We start from the raw sequence: 26,946 nt of genomic DNA, 5'->3' as shown, positions 1-26,946 counted from the left end.
GTGAGGATGTGCAATACCTTTAAAACCAAAATGCAAAAGGCTGCATTGTTTTCTGCTATATAAGTAAAACCTAAGGTGTTTACTAACAGTAGGTGATAATATGTGCAGCCCAGTCCTGATCCTGTTCACAACTGCTCCTGAGCTTCATAGGCAATAGGCAACACAAACAGGACAGATGCAGTTTTGCTAATCAGGATGTGACATACCTATTTATGTACAGATTCTCAGATGCTGAAGGTAGCCCTCAGCTTGCTTAGCACAAAAATCAGCTTGCACACTCAACAAACTTTCCAGTGCAGGCTACATATGAGACACTGAAACACTGATCCTGTGGAAGACTTAACTTCAGTCAGATGAGGACATCTCTCTGCATTTCTGTTTCTACCCAAAGTCACTTAACAAGTTTTTCCCTCTCACCCTCACCACCACCCTACCTCTGGGGCTTGATTGTCCACAGGAAGAATTGTAATATTGAAGCAGATCCCATGTAAAGTGCCACCGTGCTGATTGCTGATGGAAAAAATAAACTGGACTTGCTGAGGCTCAGGCCCAATGTCCTGCAGTGGTGGCATGTAGGCAACTTTCATATAGTTCACAGCATGCTGCGAAAAGGGAAGAGGAGTGCACGTAAGAAGAGATAATGGTGTGGTAGTTTCAGACTATGCCTAGAAAATTTTCCACAGATCTCAAAAAGAAAGTAGTAGAATGTAAATAAATCACCATTGGATGTAAAAAGGAAAATAATAATAAGTTCTAATCAATCCCATTAGACAGATATCAACCATAAAAGTTAGTTTGATAAACTAACTCTCTTTTCGCTTCCTCCACTCTGGCTGTGCTTCTGCTGGCTTTGCTGATCTTGGCTGCGTTCTTTGTTGTGGCTAAGTACTAACAAAATATTCTCTGCTCTTTCTCTTGTCCCTTGTGTACAGGGGGTAGAGGGAAGGGGGCAGGGAGTGGGGAAGCTATTATTAGCCCCCTGATTTTGTCCAGGGGGGGTACTTGTGCTGTCTATAAATTGTAAATACCTGTAATATTGTAAATGCTATATATTTCATACATATTCATTGCATTTCATTTTAGATTGTAGTTTTGCTTGTAAATGCAGCTTCATTTGCTTCCAACAGGCTGGTCTGGCAATTTTATGTTGGGGGGAATTTTGAACTCACCACAAATGGCTACTTAGAGGTATAGGCTACTTAGCCCATAACTCAGGACATTAGGGACCTTTCTCATACCCTCATTAGATGTTAACTGGACTGTCAAATTAAGTACCAGAAATTGTGAATGTACCCTTGACTTACAAATCAGTGAGTAGAAGTTCAACATACTCAAACTGTAGCAAAAAATACAGACAGTTTATAAGTGATAACAGAGGCAATAGACTTACCTTCTTGGTGAGCTGTTAACGAATTCTGGTCCCAAGAGCATTTCTAGCTGTGGCTTACAAATTCATCGAAGCATAGGTTTTAACTAATATCTCCCATAGCAGCTGAACTTGCTCTCACCAGTGCAAATAAAACTGTGTGTACTGGCCTCGACAGGGTGAGGGGCAGGTCAAGGGAAGAAGCTGAAATAGTGACCAAAATCTTACACCCAGATATCCTGATTAGGCACAGGATTAAGAATTTGTGGGCTCAGAACTCTTATTATGGTACTGCAATGATCATCATTATGCAGCCTTAACCATATAGCAGGAAATAAAAAAGGGCACTTTCCTAATATTTCCTAAAACATTATTAATATTCATAAGACTATGGGAGCCCTGAAAAATGAAAAACAAAAATCCTGAAAATGGCCTGTTTCCAGGCTTTACTGTATCTGACACTGAGGAATAGCAGAAAAGTGTCAAGGCCTTTGTTCAACATTTGTGTATTTTTTCCTTCATCTTAACTTTATGTTGGAGTCAAATTCAGCCTGCCCTAAGCAAATGCAGCCCCTGCTGGTTTTTCCATTTTTAAAAATGGAAATTAATTAGCATGCTTTTGACCTTCATAAGCAAAGCCACTGATAATACTGCTCCTCATTTTTCACTTCTTGTTTTCTTGTCGAAAAAGAAGCTGTACAATATAACTTTTTTTAATTGTTTATTACTGGTTGTGTTATCAGGGAATACAACAAACCTGAGTAAATGACTTCAGTGCAAGAGCAGCAGGATCCTTGACCAACTTGGGGATGGTATCTACCATAAACAGCTTCCCAGCATCTGAGTGGCTGTAGAGAAACATGTGTCACATCCTGGTTAGCAATATTGAAGAACAGGAGAAACAACAGACACATAGCTCAATCTTGCATTTCAAATAACTTACCACTTTCAACTGAGCTGAAAGGAAAACCAATTTACCAAATGGAGAAACGGCATCAGTGACATGTAAACTGCTACTACACTCATTCATTCCATACCCCTATTGACCCTATAACATCTTCTGCCTTCACTGTGCTCCGTGACCAGGGCGTCTTCACAGTAGTAATCTGCATTTTCCCAGTCTGAGGCAGGACCAGGGCAGCCTTACTCTGTCAGTTAGGAAACATCCTGTTACTTGTGCTCAAGGCTGTACACATTCCTACAGGTCAGTGTAAAATGCAAGTCTAGCAAAAGGAAAGAACATATTTCAGGTCCTTTGCTCCTTCTTATTTCTTGCTAAACTATTGCCTTCTTTTTTTTTTTTTTTTTTTTTTTTTTTTTAATTGTTCTGTATATTTCACCTCTAGCTCACCCTTAATCATTATCAGGAGAGTTGCACACTGTCACCTCCTGCACTTTAGGCGAATTGATTAAGAACCTGTGACAAGTGTGCTACTGCTACTGAGGCTGCTCCTCTTTCCTGAGTCACTGCAGTGTCCCACCTGGAAGGTATGGCATGTCACACCTACCCAGGTGTGCATGAGAAAAATGGGGAAGTAGTTATGATGTATGTGAGTTCTCTGTCTTGCTCTTCCACATCTACAAAGTGAAGATGTTTCTTAGTTAGATGAGCAATCTCAGTCTCCTTAACAACCAGGTGACGGATCACTCCTGGAGCTTCTCTGGGTAGCTGATCATCCACAGGGATAATATGCACCATCATCACCTGAATTCAGGAAGAGAGTAAAATCAGCAGTCATTACTCTCATTAAGAGAATGTCCAAATACCTTTTTACAAACATGCACACACAGAAGTGGATCACTGGAATGTTAGATACAGGATGTGGCTGTCATAGCATGAACACAAGAGTAATGGAGATACACAACAGTTAAATGCAATCCCTGGAAATCTCATTAGTTTCCTTTTAAAGTAAAAGCAGTGGACTCCTGGGTAAAATAAGCTCTTCTCAGCAGACATTAAGAGGGCTGTTTGGTTTGTACTGTCTCTAAATCTAATTTGTTTTTAAGATTTCTCTTTACGGTGTAGGGAAAGGTTCTCACTGTGTATCTCTCTGTGGCCAAGTGGAAAGAATTACCTGATGGTAATCATCATGTGTGCCAAAGATGCTTCAGATTCGTACCTGTGGCTCTGAAAGATTGGGAGGATCATGGCTATCACACAGCACAAACTCAAGGGAATCTTCAAATATTTCTCCTCCCAAATGATGATAGTAAATTATTCCATTATATAGATCCTTCTGAAGAAAGCTGCTGACAGAATACCCTGTTGAATTGAAGAATATATCTTCTGTTGGAACACCACATAATTTTAATTATTTACAAAAATCATCTATTAGCTGTGCAAATAAAATGTGAAGCATCAGGTCCTCTTTCTCACCCTAACCAGGGCAAGCCCTTTGATATATTACCTCATTGTCTTTCACATTTCCTGAAGATCATAAACTTCTCTTCTACATCACTTAGAGGTCATTTTTTAAAATGAAGAAACAGCAAATGAGCCTAAAGCTCCGTTCAGAGGACAAAAGAATTGTAGGACTAATGGCCTTTGCAGTCTAGAGCAGGGGTTTCTGAGTCAGCTAAATGGAAGGAGAGCTTTCTTCATCATTAGCATAACCTAATAGATTTGAATGTGTCAGGGATCCTTGGAAATCCTGATTTTCTCAGCTTTTGTTAAGGAGAAAAGTACAATAGGGAAATAGACTCAGAATGGAAGAATTATGGGATAAATTTGCTCGCAAGCCTAGTTATTCCGGTGCAGAGACCAGCATTCATAGTAGTATCATAGTATCAGTCAGGGTTGGAAGGGACCACAAGGATCATCTAGTTCCAACTCCCCACACTAGATCAGGCTGGCCAGAGCCTCATCCAGCCTGGTCTTAAACACCTCCAGGGACGGGGCCTCAACCACCCCCTTGGACAACCCATTCCAGGGCTTCACCACTCTCATGGTGAAGAACTTCCTCCTCACGTCCAGCCTGAATCTCCCCAGCCCCAGCTTCATTCCATTCCCCCTGGTCCTATCACTACCTGACATCCTGAGAAGTCCCTGCTCAGCCTTCTTGTAGGCCCCCTTCAGATACTGGAAGGCCACAATTAGGTCACCTCGGAGCCTTCTCTTCTCCAGACTGAACAGCCCCAACTCCTTCAGTCTGTCCTCATAGGAAAGGTGCTCCAGCCCTCCAGCATTAGTTAAGGATAAGGATTTACGCTATAATGAAGATCTATATTTCCCATGATTTGTCCTGAGGCAAAGTTGTCTAATTGTAACATCTAACGTAGTTAAAAGATGAAGGGACAAATAAAAGTGTGCTAATGTGGATGCATTTCATTACCTATCAAGTTTGGTCCTGGTTTCTTCATGATTTCTCCAGCTCGTGGTGGCTTGGTAATATTGAATAGTATGTAATCATCACTGGAATCCATGTCAGAAGCATGAAGCATGGAGCTTTGAATCAAGATCATCTGTCCCTCATGAACTTCAATTATGACATTGCTGATAAGAAATGGAGGGCTGTCATCTTTAGGAAGGATATTGATTGGAAATTTATGGCGGATATTGTGGGTGCCATCGAAAATCCTAAATACCACAAAATCCTTAGTAGAATCACTGTCATCATGATGGTAGTGAACAACTCCAGCCTGAATGTCAGAAACTGAGAACATGAATCCTTTCCCTCCTGCCAAAAGAGTGTAAGAAAACACATCAGAAACATACAGTTCAGCTCAGATGAGAATCCTTCTATCAAGGTGGATGCTATTAAGGGAGAGAGGACAAGAATACATTTCTAACTAGAAGAGTCAAACGTAATCACTTACTCAAAACAGGTTTCTAGAAACTAAAATAGTGAATGAGAATGCAGAATTTTCATTCGTGATAGCAGAGAAAATTCTCAAAATATCCATTGCACTAAAGAGAATTTGAGGTATCAACGGTTTTTAACTGTGTTTCTGTTTGAACTTCAAGCTCTACTTATCAGAATATTTCACGTGTATTTTATATTTCAAAGAGCCTTGTCATTACAGCTCAGCATTTCATTGCAAATAAAAACATTTCTGTGTCTCTAGGTTTTTTTCTGCATATTGAGGTTACTGTCTACATTAAGACAATTTTACACCTCTGCTTCACTGAGCATGTTATGCACACACACAAATATTCAGGCAGGTTAAAGGTTTCAGTAACTGCAAGCCAGTGCTGAAAGATGATCTCCCCAGAGCCTCCAAGCAATGCTTTTCTTTCTGCCCTCTGTGCTGTGTGATATCAGACACACACACACACACACTTCTGCTCCTTGTTTGAAGAGAATTATGAGCAAACTTTAGGATAGAGAAATAACTACCTCAACCCCAAACAAAAATCTGCTACAAGTGACAGAAGACAGGGAAGAATGCCATACATACCACTTTCTTCCAACATCCTCCTTTAAGTCTTAACCATTTAACCCAGAAAAAGAGAATTTGAAAGACTGGGTTGATTTACTGTTCCCTGCAGTTAATGGGAACCTCTCCACTGATTCAGTGGGCAGTGGCTCAGGCCATTTGCCAGCAGCATTGCAATTATGGTGCAGCTGGAGGGCTAAACCTGAGCTGTCCTCTAAAGTTGGTGCATAATTTGGAGTTTTCTGGACACAAAAAAAAAAAAATTTAAAAAAAAAGACAATTGCCAAAAATCATGGTGATGGTTTCCTTTGCAAATGCCTATGCAGACACATACACCATAAGGAGGTACAGTCTCTGAATGGTCTCAAGCTTTGGCTAGCTGCAAAGGGAGGCTGAGAAACCCCAGAGAACGTCATGCTGGGGAAAGACTGCGCTGTGAGGTGGGCCCTGGGCTCTGCAATTCAGGCACAGCTGGTCTGCTGCTCCACAGCCTGCGGTCCACTCCCTGGCTGGCCACATGCCCTAACACCTCTCTGAGGGTGTTATCTAATACTGCTGACACCACAGACTTTCTGTTTGTAGCGCTATGGGAGGATGATCAGCAGACACTGAATTGCTTGGCAGTAGTTTCCTGAAATTAAGCATATTTCTATGTAGTATGTTTACAATAAATTCCAAATACCACCCTCTCCTTTTCTTTAAATACTTGCTTTATGTCTCTAGGTTTGTTTGCAAAACAAAATTAGTAATTTTGACCATGCAGATGCTAATGAATTAGAACTCAAATTTAACTGCAACTTTTTAAAATAAACCTTAAAGCTGCCAGTAAGTAACAACCATATCCAAGTGTTTTCTGGTTTTGTCAACAAATAAAAATCACCTGGGATTCTGTAGCATCTCCTTTACCCTTGGTAAGAAGCAGAGCAGCATCAGGCCTGCTGTTACTAGCTATCTTCTCTCACTCGGGCTGAATTCACCTCCAGTGAAGAAACTAAGAACCAATTTAATTTTCAAATTTAAGCAGTAGGTAAGCAAAATGCCAGACTTACAAGTATCTCCTATTTAAGCACATGGACAACATTTACAAAACTGCTTAGATCTATGCAATAGACTTCATGAGCTTGTGAAACTTTTAATTTCTTACTGTGTATACAGGTATTTCCTTCTGTACCTTCATTCCCTTGTAAGCCTGTCTGTTATGCTGGCAGCCTTCAGCAGGGAGTGACGTACAACAGACTGTCAACATTTTGCTGTCTGCTGTGTTATCACAGCCACTTATCACTAAAGAGCATGCTTGCAGACCCTCAGGTTGAAGTGATTTACCTCTCACTGTGAGCCGCCCATGCTGTAAGCCATCAGCTGTGACCAAGCGAACCTTTTGGATGTTATCATTATCTACAATTTGTAAGTGTTGCCATGTGATGGGCCGGGATTGCCCTTCCAGGAGGTTGAGGCCTGGAAAAAACAGAGCATTGGGTCACCAAGGCATCTATGATGTTCAGGATTGTCAGCATCAAACCTATAGTTTTTTGCAGTTGGGGGTTGGGGGAGGAAGAAGACCCTACCTGAGTCTGACATTTCAAGTTCAGTTTAAAAATTTGATACCAGTTTTTATTCTGACATGCTTGCCCTGCTCAGTGGCCTTTAAAGTTGTTGTTTTTTTTCTTCAGATAAACTGGAGCTCTGCACTTGCAGTCTCACAATGTCTGAAACCAGGGACTCAACTTCCTTAGTCAGTCTGCACTTAAAAATGTATGCTGATATTCATGACAGAAGACAGTGTCTCTTTTGAATCCAACAGTCATTTCAGGTGGGACTTCTCTTGTAGCCATGAGCCTTTTCTTTTGGGTTGTTCCTTCTCTGCTGTGAGAGACTGCCCTCTTTCTGGTGTTAACGTTCAAGACTTGTTTGATCTTATACCTTTGCCTTTTCATGGATGAATTTCAAAATACATTTCACTCTAGATTGGAGAGATTTTACTGTCTCCAGTTCAGGAATTATAAATCTGTTTGAATGAGCCTTCAGGTTTCCAGATTTTAAATGGATGATAGTACATCATGCCCCCTTTTTCTATCATGTATTTGTCCTCACTATTTATACTCTTTTATATCCAGTTAATTGTTGAAGAAAACACTATATACACAAATCCTGAATTTCCTGTAACACTCCTCTGTGTTTGTGTGTGTTTGTTTGTCATTCTGGTTAAAACTGAAGATTCGTTTCAAGTTGTTGTAACATGTTCCCACACTCACCAAAAGGGATAAGTAGAAAAAGAAAAGTCGATGTAGGTCTACTCTTCAGTTTAATGATCCTTAAACTTCAGGCATAAATCTGAATTTTAGAGTTTTGTCAACTGTCTCTGTCAAAACTTTTTAAACAATCAAAATGTAGCAAAAGAAACCAAGAAAAGGATATCTCACCTGTATTCCAAGAAACTCGAGGAGCATTTGTGTCTGTTGTTCTGATAGAAAGATGCACCGTGATCAGTAAACTCCTTTCGAAGTACAAGTCATGAACCTCAAACTCCACCTGATGTGAAAACAGACAAGCTATTTATTGGGGGGAAAAACAAGCAAACAAGAAAACTACCAAACCACAACAAAACACTTCAAAAATCCACTGTACTTCAAAACGTGTATAGTGTGGTCATTCCTGAGAGATCTTAAAGTCTTCTGGTAATATATTAACAGACTTGATTTAGCTTCTAAAAACAGCCTTTGAGGTTCTCCATTGAATCAAGTATCTGCCTTCTGTGCTCTTCACAGTGAATGCTGGGAAAGACAGTTTGCAACGTGTGGAAATTAAAGAGAAAGAAAAGTGTTTTCACTGTTGTTTAGGGTACAATTTGCTCAGCAATTAACATAGGGCTTTTTACATAATAATAATAAAGGGGAAAAGTAGTATTTCCTGGTCTTCTAACCCATGTAGGACAAGAGAAAAATAGAATGACACAGGGGAAAAAATCAAAATCTTGAACTGTCAGATTCTTGAACCTATGGTCAAACAATGCTGAGAACACAACAGAGATGAGGCCTTAAGGAGCAAGCAGTTTGACAGGAAGACTGATCCTCATACTAAGGAAACAGGTGATTCCTATGGTAGCCAGGGTTTAAAAAAAAAATAAATCACAAGATTTGTCAGCATCAGATGCCAAAGTTACTGTTTCTCTGCTTTCCAGTTCACCCTTTCCCCAGTTTACCTTGCTCTGATTTTATTTGATGGCTTTAGTGCCAGCCATTGTGTTTTGAGTTATTGCTATCAGATAGTTTTAAATATCAGCATATTTATATACTATATTATTTCATTTCCTTAATTGTTATATCTTCTTCTTAAGACTACTCTTTAGCTCTCTAATACATGCTACTGAACTGCACAAAATGCCTAGCATAGTGGTTGCTGAAAAAATAATGCAACACTGTATGCAAAGTAGGAGACTCCCATTATCAGCATATTGCAGCAGATCTGAAGGGAGAAACATCCCTATCAGTCAGCAAGGAAAAGGCAGAAGGGGTGCTCTGTTTGCTGGCATAAAATGTAAATGTGTTCCTGCATTCTTGGTGCCATAGATTGGTGCTGTTCATTTACTCACTTAACTCTGGACCCTGCAAATACTAGCCTGCTTTCTTTGCTTGCTTCATCTTCTCTGTGCTACTGACATGCTTCTACTGTTCCAAAAATTTTATGCTGGGAGTCCCTTTTTATAACCATATACCACCATTGCTGAAGTAGGTAGGGTGTGAGGAAATAATAATTAATAAAAAAGGGTGAAAAGTCCTTCTAGGTATTCTTAATCAGAGGGCATAAAAATATCTCTCAAGTAGTGACCAACAAATACCTGATTTGTGACAGTTATGCTGATGAGTCATAAGAGAAAGTGATTAGAATTATAGAATCATAGAATCAATAAGGTTGGAAAAGACCTCAAAGATCATCAAGTCCAACCTGTCACCCAAGACTTCATGACTACTAAACCATGGCTTCAAGTGCCACATCCAATCCCTTCTTGAACACCTCCAGGGATGGCGACTCCACCACCTCCCTGGGCAGCCCATTCCAATGACGAATGACTCTCTGTGAAGAACTTCTCACCTCAAGCCTAAACTTCCCCTGGTGCAGTTTGAGACTGTGTCCTCTTGTTCTGGTGCTGGTTGCCTGGGAGAAGAGACCAACCCCCACCTGTCTACAACCTCCCTTCAGGTAGTTGTGGAGAGCAATAAGGTCTCCCCTGAGCCTCCTCTTCTCCAGGCTAAACAATCCCAGCTCCCTCAGGGTTACAAGGCTTTAGCTCTGCTCCCACATTGCATATAGATAAACTTTTTTTATTTTTTTGTAATATCCATTGCATATGAATGCATTTACCTATAGCTTACTGAATCTTAAGAATAATATCAGCAAATGCGCTTACATTTGACTTTTACCTTATAACTTCTCCTTTCTGTGTGGCTGTTATTAGGAGGCTGATAAGCAATGAGCATGTCGCTGAGATCTTTCCATGTGAAGGACCCAACAGGTTTTGTGTGATCAGATAAATGAGTGATGAAGCCCTGTGGAGGTGTCTTGGTAATGTTGAATACAAGCAGAGACTTGGGAGTTTCTTTGTCTTCAGCATCAATAATTGTGGTGGTAAGGGGAGTTAAAATAAACTGATCCACTTCCAGGAAAAACTTTGCCATTGGGGCAGCTTTGGGTATTTGATTTGGAACAGCACCTTTAATCTGAACAGGTAGCCATGCATACTCACTCTGAAACAGGAAGAAATGAGTCAACTGAAAGAACTAAGTGAAGCAAATAAAATAAATTCAAATTTACATTATCCTCCACATAGCTAATTAAGGTACATGTTAAAGCAATATATATTTTAAATGAAAAAATCATTTAATGTGGAAATACCTAGAGTAAATATTTAGACCTCATGAAAAGGTCTTCCAGGTTCACACGTCCTATTTTTATCCTTAATTTTGGGATGAAACAACTTGCTAATTTGATGTGAGTTGATGAATAACTTTGCCTAATAGAAGCAAGCACAAGTCATTAATTATTATTAACCCAGTATATTCACACAGCTCTTAACTTATTAATTACTGTGTAAGTTGAAGTCAATGCAGATAATGTTCTGTTTTAAAAAGTAGAATTATGTCATAATTAATTTTACTCCCAGGTCAAATTACTTATGTCTGCCAGTAAACAACCAGCAGTGTTTCTGTGTGGCCATAATGGTCTAAGCAGAATTTGCCCAGCTGGCAGCATTCTAAGAACTGAATCAACTTTTGTGCTCACTATATCTCTTCATATATGAAAAGGAGCAACAATTTTTTTTATTATGTTTTTTTTTTTAAACTAGGAAGACAATCAGATATTGTGAGGCTGCGTACCTTGTGCAGAGTTTTGCTTCTGCTGTCTGTGAGATCCAGCCTCACAGTAATATAATCAGTGTCAGGTGAGGAAGAGTCAAGGTGCTGATATCGAATTCCCATCCTCAGAAATTCTTCGCAGCTCATTTTTGTGTTCTGAACAACTCCCAGTCCCAGAATGCAGCTCCGATTTCTGCACTGCTGGCCCAGGCTGTGCTCTGAAACCCAACAGAAGCAGTAGTGAGACAGTTACCACAGAAGAAACCGACACGGGAAGCTTGTCTATATAGCTAAACTAACCCTGATAAAAAGCCTGCCTGATGAGAATTAGGACTCCTTTCCTAGGTTAGCTTTTTCTAAAGAATTCTGTCTTCATCTAACATCTTCCAACTGCAACCCACCTTGTTCTTTTCGGTAAGTGCTGCCCCCAGCAACTCCCTGTGCTCTTTCTACTGAGTCTTGGGACTCTCAAAGCCATCCCATTGATCTGCAGAGCCACAACTGGACTCCAGTTGCAAGATTACTGACCTAGATCTGTAATCGATGTTGTGGCTCATACAAATTCCTGTACCTTTCAGTTTCCATGCTAGGTGAAGTTGTTTATTAAACTTCACAAGGCCCATTCTTAACTAATGTTTCTGAAGCAACCCATTGGTTGCAGACCTGTCTTCTATGTCTCCTTGAACCTACTAATACAAACCACTAAAACACATCGCACCAGTGCTAGGGAAGAGGCTCTTTGTCTTATCTCCATGAAGCTGCTTTTGCTGCACTTCCCCAGTGATGAGCTGGCCATGACCAGGCAGATGGGTTTCTGAAGAGGCTATGGAAATGGTGCAATCCAGATTTATCTTCCTGTCATAGTTAAAAGTGAGGACATTCTTGTCGATCACCCTGGAAAGACCATAGTACTCAGGGACCTCCAGGGCTCCAGAGCTCATTTTGATGATGTTGCAGTCTGGTTCGAGTAATTGCACATGGAGGGTGAATGTTTCTACAAATGTTTCCATTTCTGTAAACCTGTAGGTGATAGAAGGAAATTAATTCACAGAAAGAGTGGCCATTGGAATGGGCTGCCCAGGGAGGTGGTGGAGTCATCATCACTGGAAGTGTTTAAGAAGAGACTGGATGGGGCACTTAGTGCCATAGTTTAGTTGATTAGATGGTGTTGGGTGATAGGTTGGACTTGATCTTGAAGGTCTTTTCCAACCTGGTTAATTCTATTCTATTCTAATTACGTATCATCCCACTTTCTGTTGCCCTGAGTTCAGCATTAAACTCCTTTGTCTCATGAGCCCTCAAACCCGAGATCACTGGAGACCATGAGGTGCCAGACACTGCTGCCCTCCTCCTCACACTTGTAAAAAGGGTGTTCATGTGAAGGAAGAGGTTACTCACCGCGTGTATGCGAAGATCCGCATAATCAAGACATCACAGAATATACAGTGCTCTGAATGGACTGAGGGCAACTGCTCCCCTGATAACAATGAGGTGTGATGTCCCACCACTTCTTACCTGTACAGCCTGAGCATTACCATGTCTTCATCTAAAATTGGACAGCCATTGTGCGTATATTTGACTTCATTAGGAAGGAAGTGACAGTCAAAGACCTATGAAGGAGAAATAATGGATAAGTACAACACAGACAAGGATGTTAACTTTCTGACTACTGATCCACTTCTCTCTGACCGTCAGGAATGCATTATACTAAGGAAATGTTATATCTGTAGTTTATTCCTATGAATACTTAAGTATTCATTCACCTGATTGGTGGTCTCCCAGTGGGAGCCAAAGCAACCACTTTTTGTGGGGCTGCTGACACTCTGTAAGAGAACAGACATATAAATATGATTGTTATAGACCGCCAAGTCCCTCCTCTAGCACAATAAATACTTTGAGCTCATGCTGCTCTACCACCATAGCCTGTGGACTTACAGATGTGTCCTGGTAGGACCAAACAGCCCCAGCACAAACCTAGACAGACACTATGGTGTTTAGACAGGGTGCCACTCTCTCCCCTCCTTCCTGCAGAAAGCCAGGGTAATGTGGGATAAGGAACAAAGGGGACAGGACCATGCATATCTAGGAAACAGCCCTGTATCTATGGAAAGGGCATGTGTTCTGGCCACAGCCTGGCACAATCCCTTCCCATTGGGTAACTGTGTGCAAGTTTCAGTGCCCTATTGGTCCAATTGTTCTCGGGCAAGATCTACATGCAGGCTGATTTCTGGTTGCCTGTGCCTTGCTCAAGCCTTGTTCAAGCCTTGCTCAGCCTTGCTCAGCCTTGCTGAAGCCTTGCATGCTTGAATGTGCTTGGACCTTGTCCAGCTTGAAACTGCCTCGAGTTGCATAGCCTCGAGTTGCCCAGTCCAGCACCTGGGATATAGCCATGAGCATACGCACCGCAAGCTATGAGAGAAGCCATGAGCTTAGGAGTCAGAGCCAAGCCTGCTTCCCCTTGCAACCAGGATTTTGCCATACTTCAATTCACCCAGGACAAAGCAAGTGCCCATCACAAGAAACGGCATTAACAGCCCACCGTCTGCTGAAGCCAGACTAGCTATCAAAGACCACGTGGCCTTCCTGCTGGCAGCCTGCCGTGCCAGGCACATGAGTGCCCCAAAGCCCCTAATACACAGCAGCAGCACTCCCTACCCAGGTGCAACCAGCTGTGAGTAATTAATTCACTGCCTCTTTGGCATAACTGTTCTTGTTAAGTCTGCCCACAGCTGTGGTTGAGAACTGTTTCGCTCCCAGGGTATTCTCTTTCTGCTGGTTCCTCCCAGTCTGATTAAAATTGTTTAAACTGTTACAGTTGCCCAATTACTGTACATCACATTGTAAATATATTCTAACTGTACAATGAACCTTTTGATAACTTTGACAATTTTCCTATTATAAATAAAGGAAGTATTATATTGCTTTAACAAGATGTAGTTTGTGTTCAATAGGAGAACTTCAATGGATCTAAAAAGCCAGCAGTTCCTGCAGTATAATTGAAGCTGGCCACCTCTGTGAAAGACAATAAAAAGCATTTTTACAAATATATTAAAACTAAAAAGAAGGGCAAGAAGAACCTCTACTCCTTACTGGACCTGGAGGGGAACATGGTGACTGAAGACAAGGAAAAGGCTGAGGTCCTGAACACCTTCTTTGCCTCAATTTTTAACAGCAAGGCAGGAGTTCAGGAGGAGTGGCCTCCTGAGCTGGGTGATGGGGTCGGCGAGCAGTGTGATGCCCCAGAAATCCATGAGGAATTAGTTCAGGACCTGCTGAGCCACTTGGACACTCACAAGTCCAAAGGACCGGATGGGATCGATCCTAGGGTGCTGAGAGAGCTGGCAGATGAGCTGGCCAAGCCGCTCTCCATCATTTTCCTCCAGTCCTGGCTCACTGGAGAGGTCCCAGATGACTGGAAACTGGCCAATGTGATCCCCATCCACAAGAAGGGACGGATGGAGGAACCTGGAAACTCCAGGCCAGTCAGCCTGACCTCAGTGCCAGAGAAAGTGATGGAGCAGATTATCCTGGCAGCAATAACTGCGCACCTGAAGGATGGCCAAGGGCTCAGGTCCAGCCAGCATGGATTTAGGAAGGGCAGGTCCTGCCTCTCCAACCTGATCTCCTTCTATGATCAGGTGACCCGTCTGGTGGATGTGGGGCAGGCTGTGGATGTAGTCTACCTGGACTTCAGCAAGGCCTTTGACGCCGTCCCCCACAGTAAACTGCTGGCTAAGCTGTCAGCTCGTGGCTTGGACAGCAACACTCTGTGCTGGGTTAGGAACTGGCTGGAGGGCCGAGCCCAGAGAGTGGTGGTGAATGGTGCCACATCCGGCTGGCAGCCAGTCACCAGTGGCGTCCCCCAGGGATCAGTGCTGGGCCCCATCCTCTTTAACATCTTCATTGATGATCTGGATGAGGGGATTGAGTCAGTCATCATCAAGTTTGCAGATGACACGAAGTTAGGAGCAGATGTTGGTCAGTTAGAGGGCAGAAGGGCTCTGCAGAGGGACCTCGACTGACTGACAGATGGGCAGAGTCTAATGGCATGGCATTTAACAAGTCCAAGTGCCAGGTGCTGCACTTTGGCCACGGCAACCCCATGCAGAGCTACAGGCTGGGGTCAGAATGGCTGGAGAGCTGCCAAACAGAGAGGGAGCTGGGGGTGCTGATTGACAGCTGCCTAAACATGAGCCAGCAGTGTGCCCAGGTGGCCAAGAAGGCCAATGGCATCTTGGCCAATATCAGGAATAGTGTGGCCAGCAGGAGCAGGGAAGTCATTGTGCCCCTGTACTCTGCATTGGTTAGGCCACACCTTGAGTACTGTGTCCAGCTCTGAGCCACTCAGTTTAAGAAGGACATCGAGACACTTGAACGTGTCCAGAGAAGGGCAACAAGGCTGGGGAGAGGCCTTGAGCACAAGCCCTATGAGGAGTGGCTGAGGGAGCTGGGATTGTTTAGCCTGGAGAAGAGGAGGCTCAGGGGTGACCTCATTGCCCTCTACAACTACCTGAAAGGTGGTTATCGCCAAGAAGAGGTTGGTCTCTTCTCCCAGGCAACCAGCACCAGAACAAGGGGACACAGTCTCAAGCTGTGCCAGGGGAGGTTTAGGCTGGAGGGGAGAAGAAAGTTCTTCCCTGAGCGAGTCGTTCGTCATTGGAATGGGCTGCCCAGGGAGGTGGTGGAGTCACCATCCCTGGAGGTGTTCAAGAGGAGATTGGACATGGCACTTGGTGCCATGGTTTAGTAGTCATGAGGTCTGTGGTGACAGGTTGGACTCGACGATCCTCGAGGTCTCTTCCAACCTTAGTTACACTGTGATACTGGGATACTGTGATAATGTTAGATTGATCAGCTTATAAAGTTACTTGCAGTAATTATACAGTAAATCCTGCTTTATGGACACTACCATGGGACTAAAAATATATGATCCTGTGAAACTTCACTGTTGGAAGATAGCTCAGATTTGTTAAATATCTTTGGAACACCAACTGTGTACTGGTAGGCTTTTAGCAGACCAGATGTCATCTCTGTGCCACTCCAATGCCCAGCCTCAACATCAGTGCAATCCTACAGCATAAAACTGTACATTCTTGTCAGCAAGAAGGCAAAAGCTAATTATTGCACTTCCTGATTGTCTCACTATGAATCTAAATGTCATTTTGATTCAGTTATTTTATACGGTAATCTCGTGTGACTGGCACTTCTATGGACTAAAATAAACTTTTCACTGAGTAAAAGCTGTTCAGCATTCATGAAGAGACCTGTTGAGGCCATATCTACTAGCTTGAGACTGTGTCCTCTTGTTCTGGTGCTGGTTGCCTGGGAGAAGAGACCAATCCCCACCTGGCTACAACCTCCCTTCAGGTATTTGTAGATGGCAATAAGGTCTCCCCTGAGTCTCCTCTTCTCCAGGCTAAACCACCCCAGGTCCCTCAGCTGCTCCTCATAGGGCTTGTGTTCCAGACCCTTCACCAGCTTTGTTGCCCTTCTCTGGACATGTTCAAGCAAGTCAACATATTTCCTAAACTGAGTGGCTCAGAGCTGGACACAGTACTCAAGGTGCGGCCTAACCAGTGCTGAGTACAGGGGCACAATGACTTCCCTGCTCCTGCTGGCCACACTATTCCTGATATTGGCCAAGATGCCATTGGCCTTCTTGGCCACTTAGGCACAATGCTAGCTCATGTTCAGCCTACTGTCAACCAGTACCCCCAGGTCCCTTTCCACCCAGCCTCTCTCCAGCCACTCTGACCCCAGCCTGTAGCACTGCATGGGGTTGTTGTGGCCAATGTGCAGAACCCGGCACTTAGATGTATTAAATCTCATACCCTTGGACTCTGCCCATCTGTCCAGCCTGTCAAGGTCCCTCTGCAGAGCTCTCCTACCCTCAAACAGATCAATACCCACTCCCAGCTTGGTGTAATCTGCAAATTTACTGTTGAATCTGAGAATAATCCATAATGTATGGTGTTATGGAAATTATGATTGATTTTGTTGGGACTGCATAGAAGGACAAGAACAGTTTGTTAAAAACAAACAAACAAAGAAAACCAAACCAAAAAAACCACAAACAACAACCCTCCCCTGCTCTCATAGGAATGAAGAAATTTTTACTATGTTGTGGCTCTTCTGCTGTATATTGTTTGCAGTTGTCACAGAAATGCGTTGTGTTATGTTCCAGGATTTAATAAACAACAAATATGTGGTTTTCTCACTTAATGTCTTTTTTTTTCTTAGTACAAGCTAACATAAGGGAAGATGATAATTATTAGATAGATTATTAGATATCCTGCAAAAAGAGGAGGGAAAAAAAATAACAAAAAGGAGGTAAAAGTCATTCATATAACAGCTTCCAGTAGTTTGATGTTCTACAGTGATGATGAGATTATTCACTGATGTAAATCAATGTAAAGTCCTCAAAGTCAGTAGGGTTTTTGGCAACTTCTAGGTCTGGTGTGCACCTGATAATGAGTTACTGCACAGATGATGCATCCCTGCCCATATTAGAGGGGATTACCTTTAGGAGAGGAGATGGTTCATCATATCAAATAATTAATTTATTTTTTCTAAGGCATCACTAGTTACATCCCTTAATTGATAATAAGGGGGTGGAAAATTAAGGAACTTTCCACAGAGGTCTGTTACTACTGACTGCCATGTTGTTTATGTACAAGGAGCAATCTACTTTGCCAGAGGAAACATGTGTTTTATGTTTCCTAATGTGTTTTAATTTTATCTGAACAGGCAGCTCTAATTGTCTACAAATTCATTGGGCAAGACAAAGGAGATCTAAATCTTTTCCTAATTGCTGCCAACATTTAGGGGGTTTTCTAATTCCACTGCTTTTCAATTACATTCTTTAATTAAATGATCATACATTCCTAGGACATTACTCACTTTATGGGAAGTCAAAGAGAACTGTCCAGAGACATTTTTCTGGCCACAGAATTTCCTGGTAGAGAGCATTAGTGGCACAATGAGGGCCAGACTCTGGCACATTTTTTTTCAGGAATGGTGAAAGCTCAGCAAGACTTCTCAGCATCTGTCCTAGGATTTTATTATTTAAAAGAGAAGTACTTAACTTACAAATTACTTCTTTCCCAGCAAGAAAATATGGCTAGAAATAACTGGACTGCTATTTTGCTGACAGTCTCTCCATGGTGCTCTGTCTCTGGCATTCCTACCTCCTCATGGCTACATGGAGGAGAAACCCACCCTTCCGAATGGGATGGCACTTGAAACAGAAGCCATTCAGGGGAGGTATCTTGGGCACCACCAGCAGCCACAGTCCCTCTCTAACCTGATACCCTGCCTAACAGAGTTGAGTCCTCCAGAAGACATATGCATGCATCACTCAAGCTTCACTTGGCTGCCTGGGCTCACACCAGGGCTATGGAAGGGTGAGAACTTAAAGGAGGTGGGACTGGGAATGGGGAAAGTCAAGGACCCTAGATACTTTGGGAAAAACATGTGGTGAATACATATCTCCTGAGTTATCTGGAAAACTGTCTTTGGCCTTGCACTTGAAGCGTGTCAGGTTACAAAGACTAAGTAGCTTTTTAAAAATACCTTGGTTCTACTGCATGTAGAGGCTGAGGCAGAAATGAAAAATAAAGTCACCCCCTCAGCCAGCCAGCTAGCTTGTTCCAGAAGAGTCTTGTCAGCATTTAAGCATGCAAGTCTTTCTTTTTCTCCTTATGGGCCAAACTAGACTGGGGAAATGGAGAGGGTGGACCACAATCAGGATCTCTGTGCTGACAGAGAGCAAGGCCTGAGAAAGTCTCAGCAGAGGGACTGTTCTATTTGGGGCCAGTCTCTACAGAAGATGCACACACTGGTGTGCTCATCACCTCTTGTTTTCCCTGGAGTGCCTCCACTCCTTCTAAAAATGATTATGATGATGATGATGATGATGAAGAAGACAGAAACTTTGAAAGATCTCTCAAGACTGGTGCCTGTGCACCCACCTTCACAAACACAACCAGAAACGTCAGAGAGGGAGAGGATGGTTAGAACAATACACATATGCAGACATACAGAAGTGTATGCTACATGGTACATGGAAAACCACACAACTTTCAAAAAATAAATAATAAGTGTTTGGTGATCATTCATTAAAATGATCTATCGTTCCTCTTTTATTTCTTTCATCTTGATGCCAATTACTTACAGCTCTTTCCTGTTATGAAAAAGGTGGGGAGATTTGTAAGGCAAATGAGTAGTAGAATGATGATAATGTGAAATACACTTCATTAATGCTACAAGCTTGGAAATTTAAAGTAAAACTAAATATTTTGCTTTCATGTGTTTGCCATCTGTGAGCAATTTAGCTGTGGCAGAGCAGAGCAAACAAGGGTGTACACAATGTGCTTATTGTATGTGATTATTTTTTTCTTAATTGCTCCCTAATAGCATCTGCGTGACTAAAATGTAAAACGCACTAATGGGCTATGCATTACCCGAGAGACGCTGGTTACCCTCTTGGTAGAAAAACAAGCAGCTGAAGGACTTGGGAGATATCTCCTAATTGAGTGTTTCCTTGTGAAAAGAAACTCTGAGCAAACTTACTCGTATGCACTGGTATTACTGAGCTCAGCTTTTGGTTTTCTGGGGTGCAGTTTGCTTGTCAGCTGGCTGTTTTCAGCAAAAGGCTGAATCTCACAGACCATTCAGTTTCACACCTTTTAGTCACTACCCAAAAAAAAAAATATAATAATATTCAACTGAGCATCTCTTTCTAGTTTCTTCCATATCTGCACACGTAAACACTCAGAGCAGTACAATGGAGCTGAAATACCTGTGGAGTCAGTTTCCCAACCCTCTGTGTTATTGGCTCATTAATCACGACTTCTAGTTTGCAGGCATCCTTCTCTCTGGGAATGGAAAACTTGAGGTCATCTTCTAAAAGGAACACAGACTGTCCCTTCATCACTTTCATCCCACGGTTGACACTAATAAAGGAGGAGCATACAACTCTTAATGCAACAGGCAGGAGCAGGAACAACTGGCTTTTCTCAAAAAGCTTCATGTTATAAGGGGATGTCAGCTCTTGTCCACCAGCAAAAATGTTAACAAAAAAGTCTTCTCTATCTCCAACAGCAGATTTTTTACCATGTAATGAAGGACAACAGTTTTAGTCACAAGCGGAAAGGTAGGATATGTTTTCTATTAAGATGCACCCCTTGACTGAGATTTGGTCAGATGCATTTCAAAATATCCTTGGGTTATTACAAAATTCATTGGTCAAGCCTGACAAAATGATGAATGTGTTCTCAGAGTACTTTAAATATTTTTTAATTCTGGAAAAAAAAAGAAAAAAGAAAGACCATTAATATAAGCCATTGAGAATTAATTACAGAAAAACAAATAACCACAGAAAACAAAATTCTGTTTTCTTACAATTGCAGTTTATTTCAAGGAGCATAACTTCAACTTTAAATGTTATTAAGTGAACATATGCTCAAAAAATTGACTCTATGATACTGAGACTTTTCCCTTAACAGATCAGCTCTCAGTATGAATTCCAGGCACATTTGATTATGCACATACAAACATTTGCTCTGTAGGATCTTCTGTTCCTGGAATTTTTACTGCTGGATCAAGTAGATATAATAAAAGGATACAATAAAAGACAATGATCATCCTTGTAATTGGACAGTGCAAGAGTAAGCATTTATCCAGAGAATACCTCAAAGTGGGATAAAGGGAGAGTGGCCTTTTGTTAAACCTATTTTTGCTTTATCATTGAAAGTACAGTGGTAAAAAAAATTCAACCTTCAGCTGAAAACACCTTGCCTGTTCTTCCCTGCTCTTCCTGCTATTGTGAGTAACTATGCAAAACATCAAAATAGAAACATGAAATGGCAAAACAATGCTCTTTTCTTGTTTTGTTTTGTTTTGTTTTTTCATAATAAGAAGTAGTCATTGTGAGGCAAATTCAGTAGTAACAAGGAACAAAATATGGTATGAAAAAAAATAATTACACAAGCTTCTAATGCTGCCAGTTAAATTTCCAAAGATTCCTTATAAAGTAATCTTTTCTACGATTTTATGACCCTAAAGCTCTCTTACTTTTACAGTTAATATTCTACCTTTCAAGTTTATAAACTCAGTAAAAACATAGTTCTTCTGACATTGAACAAGCACTACTTTATCCTTTTAAGACCCTAATTTGTACAACATTTGTCACCAGAACAAGAGGACACAGTCTCAGGCTATGACAAGGGAGGTTTAGGCTGGATGTTAGGAAGAAGTTCTTCATAGAAAGGGTGATTGGCCGTTGGAATGGGCTGCCCATTGGTGGTGGAGTCACCATCACTGGAGGTGTTTACGAAGAGACTTGATGGGGTGCTTGGTGCCATGGTTTAGTTGATCAGTATTGGATGATAGAATAGAATAGAATAGAATAGAATAGAATAGAATAGAATAGACCAGGTTGGAAGAGACCTTCAAGATCATTGCGTCCAACCTATCATCCAACACCACCTAATCAACTAAACCATGCAACCAAGCACCCTATCAAGTCTCCTCCTGAACACTTCCAGTGATGGTGACTCCACCACCTCCTTGGGCAGCCCATTCCAATGGGCAATCACTCTCTCTGTGTAGAACTTCCTCCTAACCTCCAGCCTAAACCTCCCCTGCTGCAGCTTGAGACTGTGTTCTCTTGTTCTGGTGCTGGTTGCCCGGGAGAAGAGACCAACCTCTGCCTGTCTACAACCTCCCTTCAGGTAGTTGTAGAGAGCAATAAGATCACCCCTGAGTCTCCTCTTCTCCAGGCTAAGCAACCCCAGCTCCCTCAGCCTCTTCTCATAGGGCTTGTGTTCCAAGCCCCTCACCAACTTTGTTGACCTTTTCTAGACACGCTCCAGCAAGTCAACATCCTTCCTAAACTGAGGGGCCCAGAACTGGACACAGTACTCGAGGTGCGGCCTAACCAGTGCAGTGTACAGGGGCAGAATGACCTCCCTGTTCCTGCTGGCCACACTGTTCCTTGATGCAGGCCAGGATGCCATTGACCCTCCTGGCTGCCTGGGCACACATAGGTTGGACTCAAAGATCTCCAAGGTCTCCTCCAACCTGTTTAATTCTATTCTATTCTACTCTATTCTATTCTATTCTACTCTATTCTATTCTATTCTATTCTATTCTATTCTATTCTATTCTATTCTATTCTATTCTAACATTCCAAAGTAACTGCATCTGTGGCCTAAAGAATAGGCAATAGCATTGACTTTACTAAATTTAGTAAGATCATAGGAATTTCAGGCTACTAAATATTCCTTAAATATTTGCACATTTTCAGTGCCCTTACTATTTATTTGCATAATCTAATGTAACTACAATCCTAACAACAACAATTAATTCACTGAAAGGGAACAAAAACCCAAACCCATGTCTTGCTTCATTTTCTTCATCACTCTTAACAGATTCACTCTATTGTTTCCAGCAGGGTGACCTTAACAGCATACAGAGAGAGGCTGAGAGAGCTATGTTAGTTTAGTCTGAGGAAAAGAGGACTTATTCCTAGGTTTTGACATCTCAGAGAAGAGTACAGGGAGCCTGAAGATGCACAGCAAAGGGACAAGATACAACCCACAAAATTCACAAGGGAAATTCGCATTAGATATTGGAGAGAGGAGGGGAAGGCAACCTACATGAAACACAGACAGATATAAGAAAGAGAAAAAATTTAAAAAGTCACAGTAAGTGTGGGCAGTGGAAAGGGGTTTCCCAGAGTGACTGCCAAGTCTTCATCCTCAGAAAATTTTTTAAAAATCAGATAATCAAGGCCTGAGTAGCCTGATGTAACTTTGGAGCTGGACTTGTAAAAAGATGGCTGGGATGAGATCAAGGACTATGAGCAGTTACACCCTAAATCATGTGATGGCTCCAAGCTAAACACAGAGAGCTGTCTGCCTCCCAGGACCCAAGATAATTACCTGATGTATTTGTGCAAAACACTGCATTGTACTCCCAAACTGTCCAGTAATTCCCATTAGATCTAATATGGTATAAAATAAAATGTGGTGACAGAGACTTCCTTTCCCATATTTAGAAGCAGACTGGCCAAGTTGACTGCCTGGAAAAAAATCCTGAGACATGTCACTGCAGAGACTGAAGCAGACATTGACTGCTGAGCAATAGTGAATTGTGCTGAGCAATAGGAATTCTGAGAAGCACCTCATCTCCCAGAAGACCCTTGGCCCCACTCTGCAGATGAGCCCAAGTGTTAAGGTAGAGGTAAAAGGGGCCTCTGAAGAGCTGGTTAGCTGGTTAGGCCACACCTCGAGCTCTGTGTCCAGTTCTGGGCCACTCAATTTAAGAAGGACGTTGAGACTCTTGAACATGTCCAGAGAAGGGCAATGAGGCTGGTGAGAGGCCTCAAGCACAAGCCCTATGAGGAGAGGCTGAGGAAGCTGGGGTTGTTTAGCCTGGAAAAGAGGAGGCTTGGGGGAGAACTTACTGCTGTCTACAACTACCTGAAAGGAGGTTGTAGCCTGGTGGGGGTTGGTTTCTTCAAACAGGAGAAGTTTAGGCTCGAGATGAAGAGAAAGTTCTTCACTGAGAGAATTGTTAGCCATTGGAATGGGCTGCCCAGGGAGGTGGTGGAGTCACCGTCCCTGCAGGTGTTCAAAAAGAGATTGGACATGGCACTTGAAGCCATGGTTTAGTAGTCACAAGGTCTTGGGTGACGGGTTGGACTTGATGATCTTTGAGGTCGTTTCTAACCTTATTGATTCTATGATTCAGTAGATTTGACAGAGGGACAGACCAGAGTGGGGACAGTGCAGGGGAGGGATACTGAAAACTTCAAATGTGGTTTGTTAAAAATTCCTTTCAAATGCCAGAAGAAATAAACACTACAAAACAGCTAACTCAAAGACTACTTCTCAATTTCTCAAGCATTCATTGGCTTCAAGTACCTGAGGAACTGTGTGAAGTCCTTAAAATTACCCATGAGTTATGTCCTTCCAACAGCAGACTGAAGAAAGCATACAGAACCAATCCAGAGGTACGCACAGAAAATCTCAGTTCCATGCCTCTAGATCCATGTAAAGCAGATCTGCTATTTTAGATAACTTTTTATCATCACAACTCCTGAATGGCATTTACTTAAAAGAATGCAAATACTATACATTTGTTGGAAGGTTTCCAGCTCTTTATTTGGAATTTATAAAGGTACACATTCCCAAGCCTGATTCCGAGAAGGGCTGATGTTGTGGAAATAAAGATTAATCTTGATTATTTAGATAGCTATCTACAAGCACAAAACAACTGAGAAGACCAGAAACAGCATCCATTATGCTCAGCTGCAACACCTAAAACCCAAGTGAAAAATCTGTAATCACTAGTAACCCTGAGTCAAGTCTCAATGATACTCAATGTCTTCATTGGGATTTGGACGAGACCTTAAAAGTTTCTCCCCATGTGATAAAAATCTCTGGTTGTCTGGGAGATTTCACTGAACAATTGGATCCAAAATTGTCTTCTTTTGCAAACCTTGAAGGGGATTATAGAGGATGATTGTTGTGGGCTGGGAGCTGGGCAGATTTATCTTAATGAATACCAGGAAAAGTTTACAAGAAACAGAACTCCTTTTCTAGAGGGTAGAATTCAAGAGAACAAGCAGCAGCCTTCCATGATTTCTAGGAAACAAGATCAATACTGTTACAGCAATTAAAAGTTAGCCCAGGGCAATGAAAGGACCCTGAACCATTGAATTAGGGAGTTGTCACTTCAGAATGTGCAGTTAAAATGTGTGCTCTTTGGACTGTTTTCTGTTTAATGGTTTTGTTCCACACACTGCAAACAAAGAGGTAGGTCACATAGAAACTAAGTATTCAGAAAGGTATTTGCTGAGTTAAGGAGTGGTAGGAACAACACTCTTCATTCTTTCCCTTTCTCGGTTTGATCGGGGTGGGGTGGGGGGTTGGGGGGTAGGGGTGGAATCCTGTGCACTTTTTGATAGATCCTGTACACTTTTGAGTATAATAAGGAAACAAGAATTGTTTCATTGCATGGCCAATGAACAGATCTTTCTTCATCAGAGAAAAGAGCTGAAGGATGTGAAGCACATCCAGGTTGTTAATGTGTTTTTTTCCCCCTTTGTTTACTTGTTCTATTAAACAGTGTAGTATAAGGTAGGAAAAAACAGCAGCTCCTGGAGGATTTAAGGGAAAAAAAAGAGGCTGTATCACCTTTAGAAGGAGGGGAAGGCTTCTCGAGGTATGTTCAAGGAAGTGGTTAGATTATGTAGGAATAAAATTAGAGAGGCAAAGACCCAGCTGGAACTGAAGCTGGCCATCTCTGTCAAAGACAATAAAAAGCATTTTTACAAATATATTAACACTAAAAAGAAGGACAAGAAGAACCTCCACTCCTTATTGGACCTGGAGGGGAACACGGTGACCAAAGATGAGGAAAAGGCTGAGGTCCTGAACACCTTCATTGCCTCAATTTTTAACAGCAAGGCAGGAGTCCAGGATGAGTGGCCTCCTGACCTGGGTGATGGGGTCAGGGAGCAGTGTAATGCCCTGGAAGTCCATGAGGAATTAGTTCAGGACCTGCTGAGCCACTTGGACACTCACAAGTCCATGGGACCGGATGGAATCCATCCTAGGGTGCTGAGAGAGCTGGCAGATGAGCTGGGCAAGCCGCTCTCCATCATTTTCCTCCAGTCCTGTCTCACTGGAGAGGTCCCAGATGACTGGAAACTGGCCAGTGTGGTCCCCATCCACAAGAAGGGTCGGATGGAGGAACCTGGAAACTCCAGGCCAGTCAGCCTGACCTCAGTGCCAGAGAAAGTGATGGAGAAGATTATCCTGGCAGCAATAACTACACACCTGAAGGATCGCCAAGGGCTCAGGTCTGCCAGCATGGATTTAGGAAGGGCAGGTCCTGCCTCTCCAACCTGATCTTTTATGATCAGGTGACCCATCTGGTGGATGTGAGGAGGCCTGTGGATGTAGTCTACCTGGACCTTCAGCAAGGCCTTTGACACCATCCCCCACAGTAAACTGCTGTCTAAGCTGTCAGCTCGTGGCTTGGACAGCAACACTCTGTGCAGGGTTAGGAACTGGCTGGAGGGCTGAGCCTAGAGAGTGGTGGTGAATGGTGCCACATCCAGCTGGCAGCCAGTCACCAGTGGTGTCCCCCAGGGATCGGTGCTGGGCCCCATCCTCTTTAACATCTTCATTGATGATATGGATGAGGGGATTGAGACAGTCATCAGCAAATTTGCAGATGACACCAAGTTGGGAGCAGATGTTGGTCAGTTAGAGGACAGAAGGGCTCTGCAGAGGGACCTTGAGAGGCTGGACAGATGGGCAGAGTCCAATGGCATGGCATTTAACAAGTCCAAGTGCCAGGTGCTGCACTTTGGCCACAGCAAGCCCATGCAGAGCTACAGGCTGGGGTCAGAATGGCTGGAGAGCTGCCAAACAGAGAGGGTGCTGGGGGTGCTGATTGACAGCTGCCTAAACATGAGTCAGCAGTGTGCCCAGGTGGCCAAGAAGGCCAATGGCATCTTGTCTGCATTAGGAATTGTGTGGCCAGCAGGAGCAGGGAAGCCATTGTTCCCCTGTACTCTGCATTGGTTAGGCCACACCTTGAGTCCTGTGTCCAGTTCTGGGCCCCTCAGTTTAAGAAGGACATCGAGACACTCGAACATGTCCAGAGAAGGGCAACAAGGCTGGGGAGAGGCCTTGAGCACAAGCCCTAGGAGGAGAGGCTGAGGGAGCTGGGATTGTTTAGCCTGGAGACGAGGAGGCTCAGGGGAGACCTCATTGCACTCTACAACTACCTGAAAGGAAGGGGTGGGTCTCTTCTCTCTAGCAACCAGCACCA

The 26,946-nt window shown here is 42.7% G+C and overlaps 1 protein-coding gene across 1 annotated transcript in view; it reads right to left on the bottom strand.

Annotated features, from left to right (window-relative positions):
* Positions 1 to 20,125, bottom strand: part of FREM1 (FRAS1 related extracellular matrix 1) — a 61,758-nt gene extending 41,633 nt beyond the window's left edge. Inside the window, 12 exon segments of the mRNA XM_009904586.2 lie at positions 435 to 602; positions 2,124 to 2,214; positions 2,875 to 3,071; positions 3,487 to 3,629; positions 4,699 to 5,043; positions 7,067 to 7,198; positions 8,164 to 8,272; positions 10,162 to 10,485; positions 11,116 to 11,312; positions 11,813 to 12,114; positions 12,610 to 12,704; positions 19,895 to 20,125. Of these exon segments, the coding sequence (XP_009902888.2) occupies positions 435 to 602; positions 2,124 to 2,214; positions 2,875 to 3,071; positions 3,487 to 3,629; positions 4,699 to 5,043; positions 7,067 to 7,198; positions 8,164 to 8,272; positions 10,162 to 10,485; positions 11,116 to 11,312; positions 11,813 to 12,114; positions 12,610 to 12,704; positions 19,895 to 20,125 (2,334 nt within the window).
* Positions 20,126 to 26,946: the final 6,821 nt, after the last annotated feature.

The sequence above is a fragment of the Dryobates pubescens genome, chromosome Z (assembly GCF_014839835.1).
Source record: "Dryobates pubescens isolate bDryPub1 chromosome Z, bDryPub1.pri, whole genome shotgun sequence".
NCBI classification, from domain to species: Eukaryota; Metazoa; Chordata; class Aves; order Piciformes; family Picidae; genus Dryobates; species Dryobates pubescens.
The sequence above is the reverse complement of the archived record's forward strand: the minus strand, read 5'-3'. Positions and strand labels throughout refer to the sequence as shown.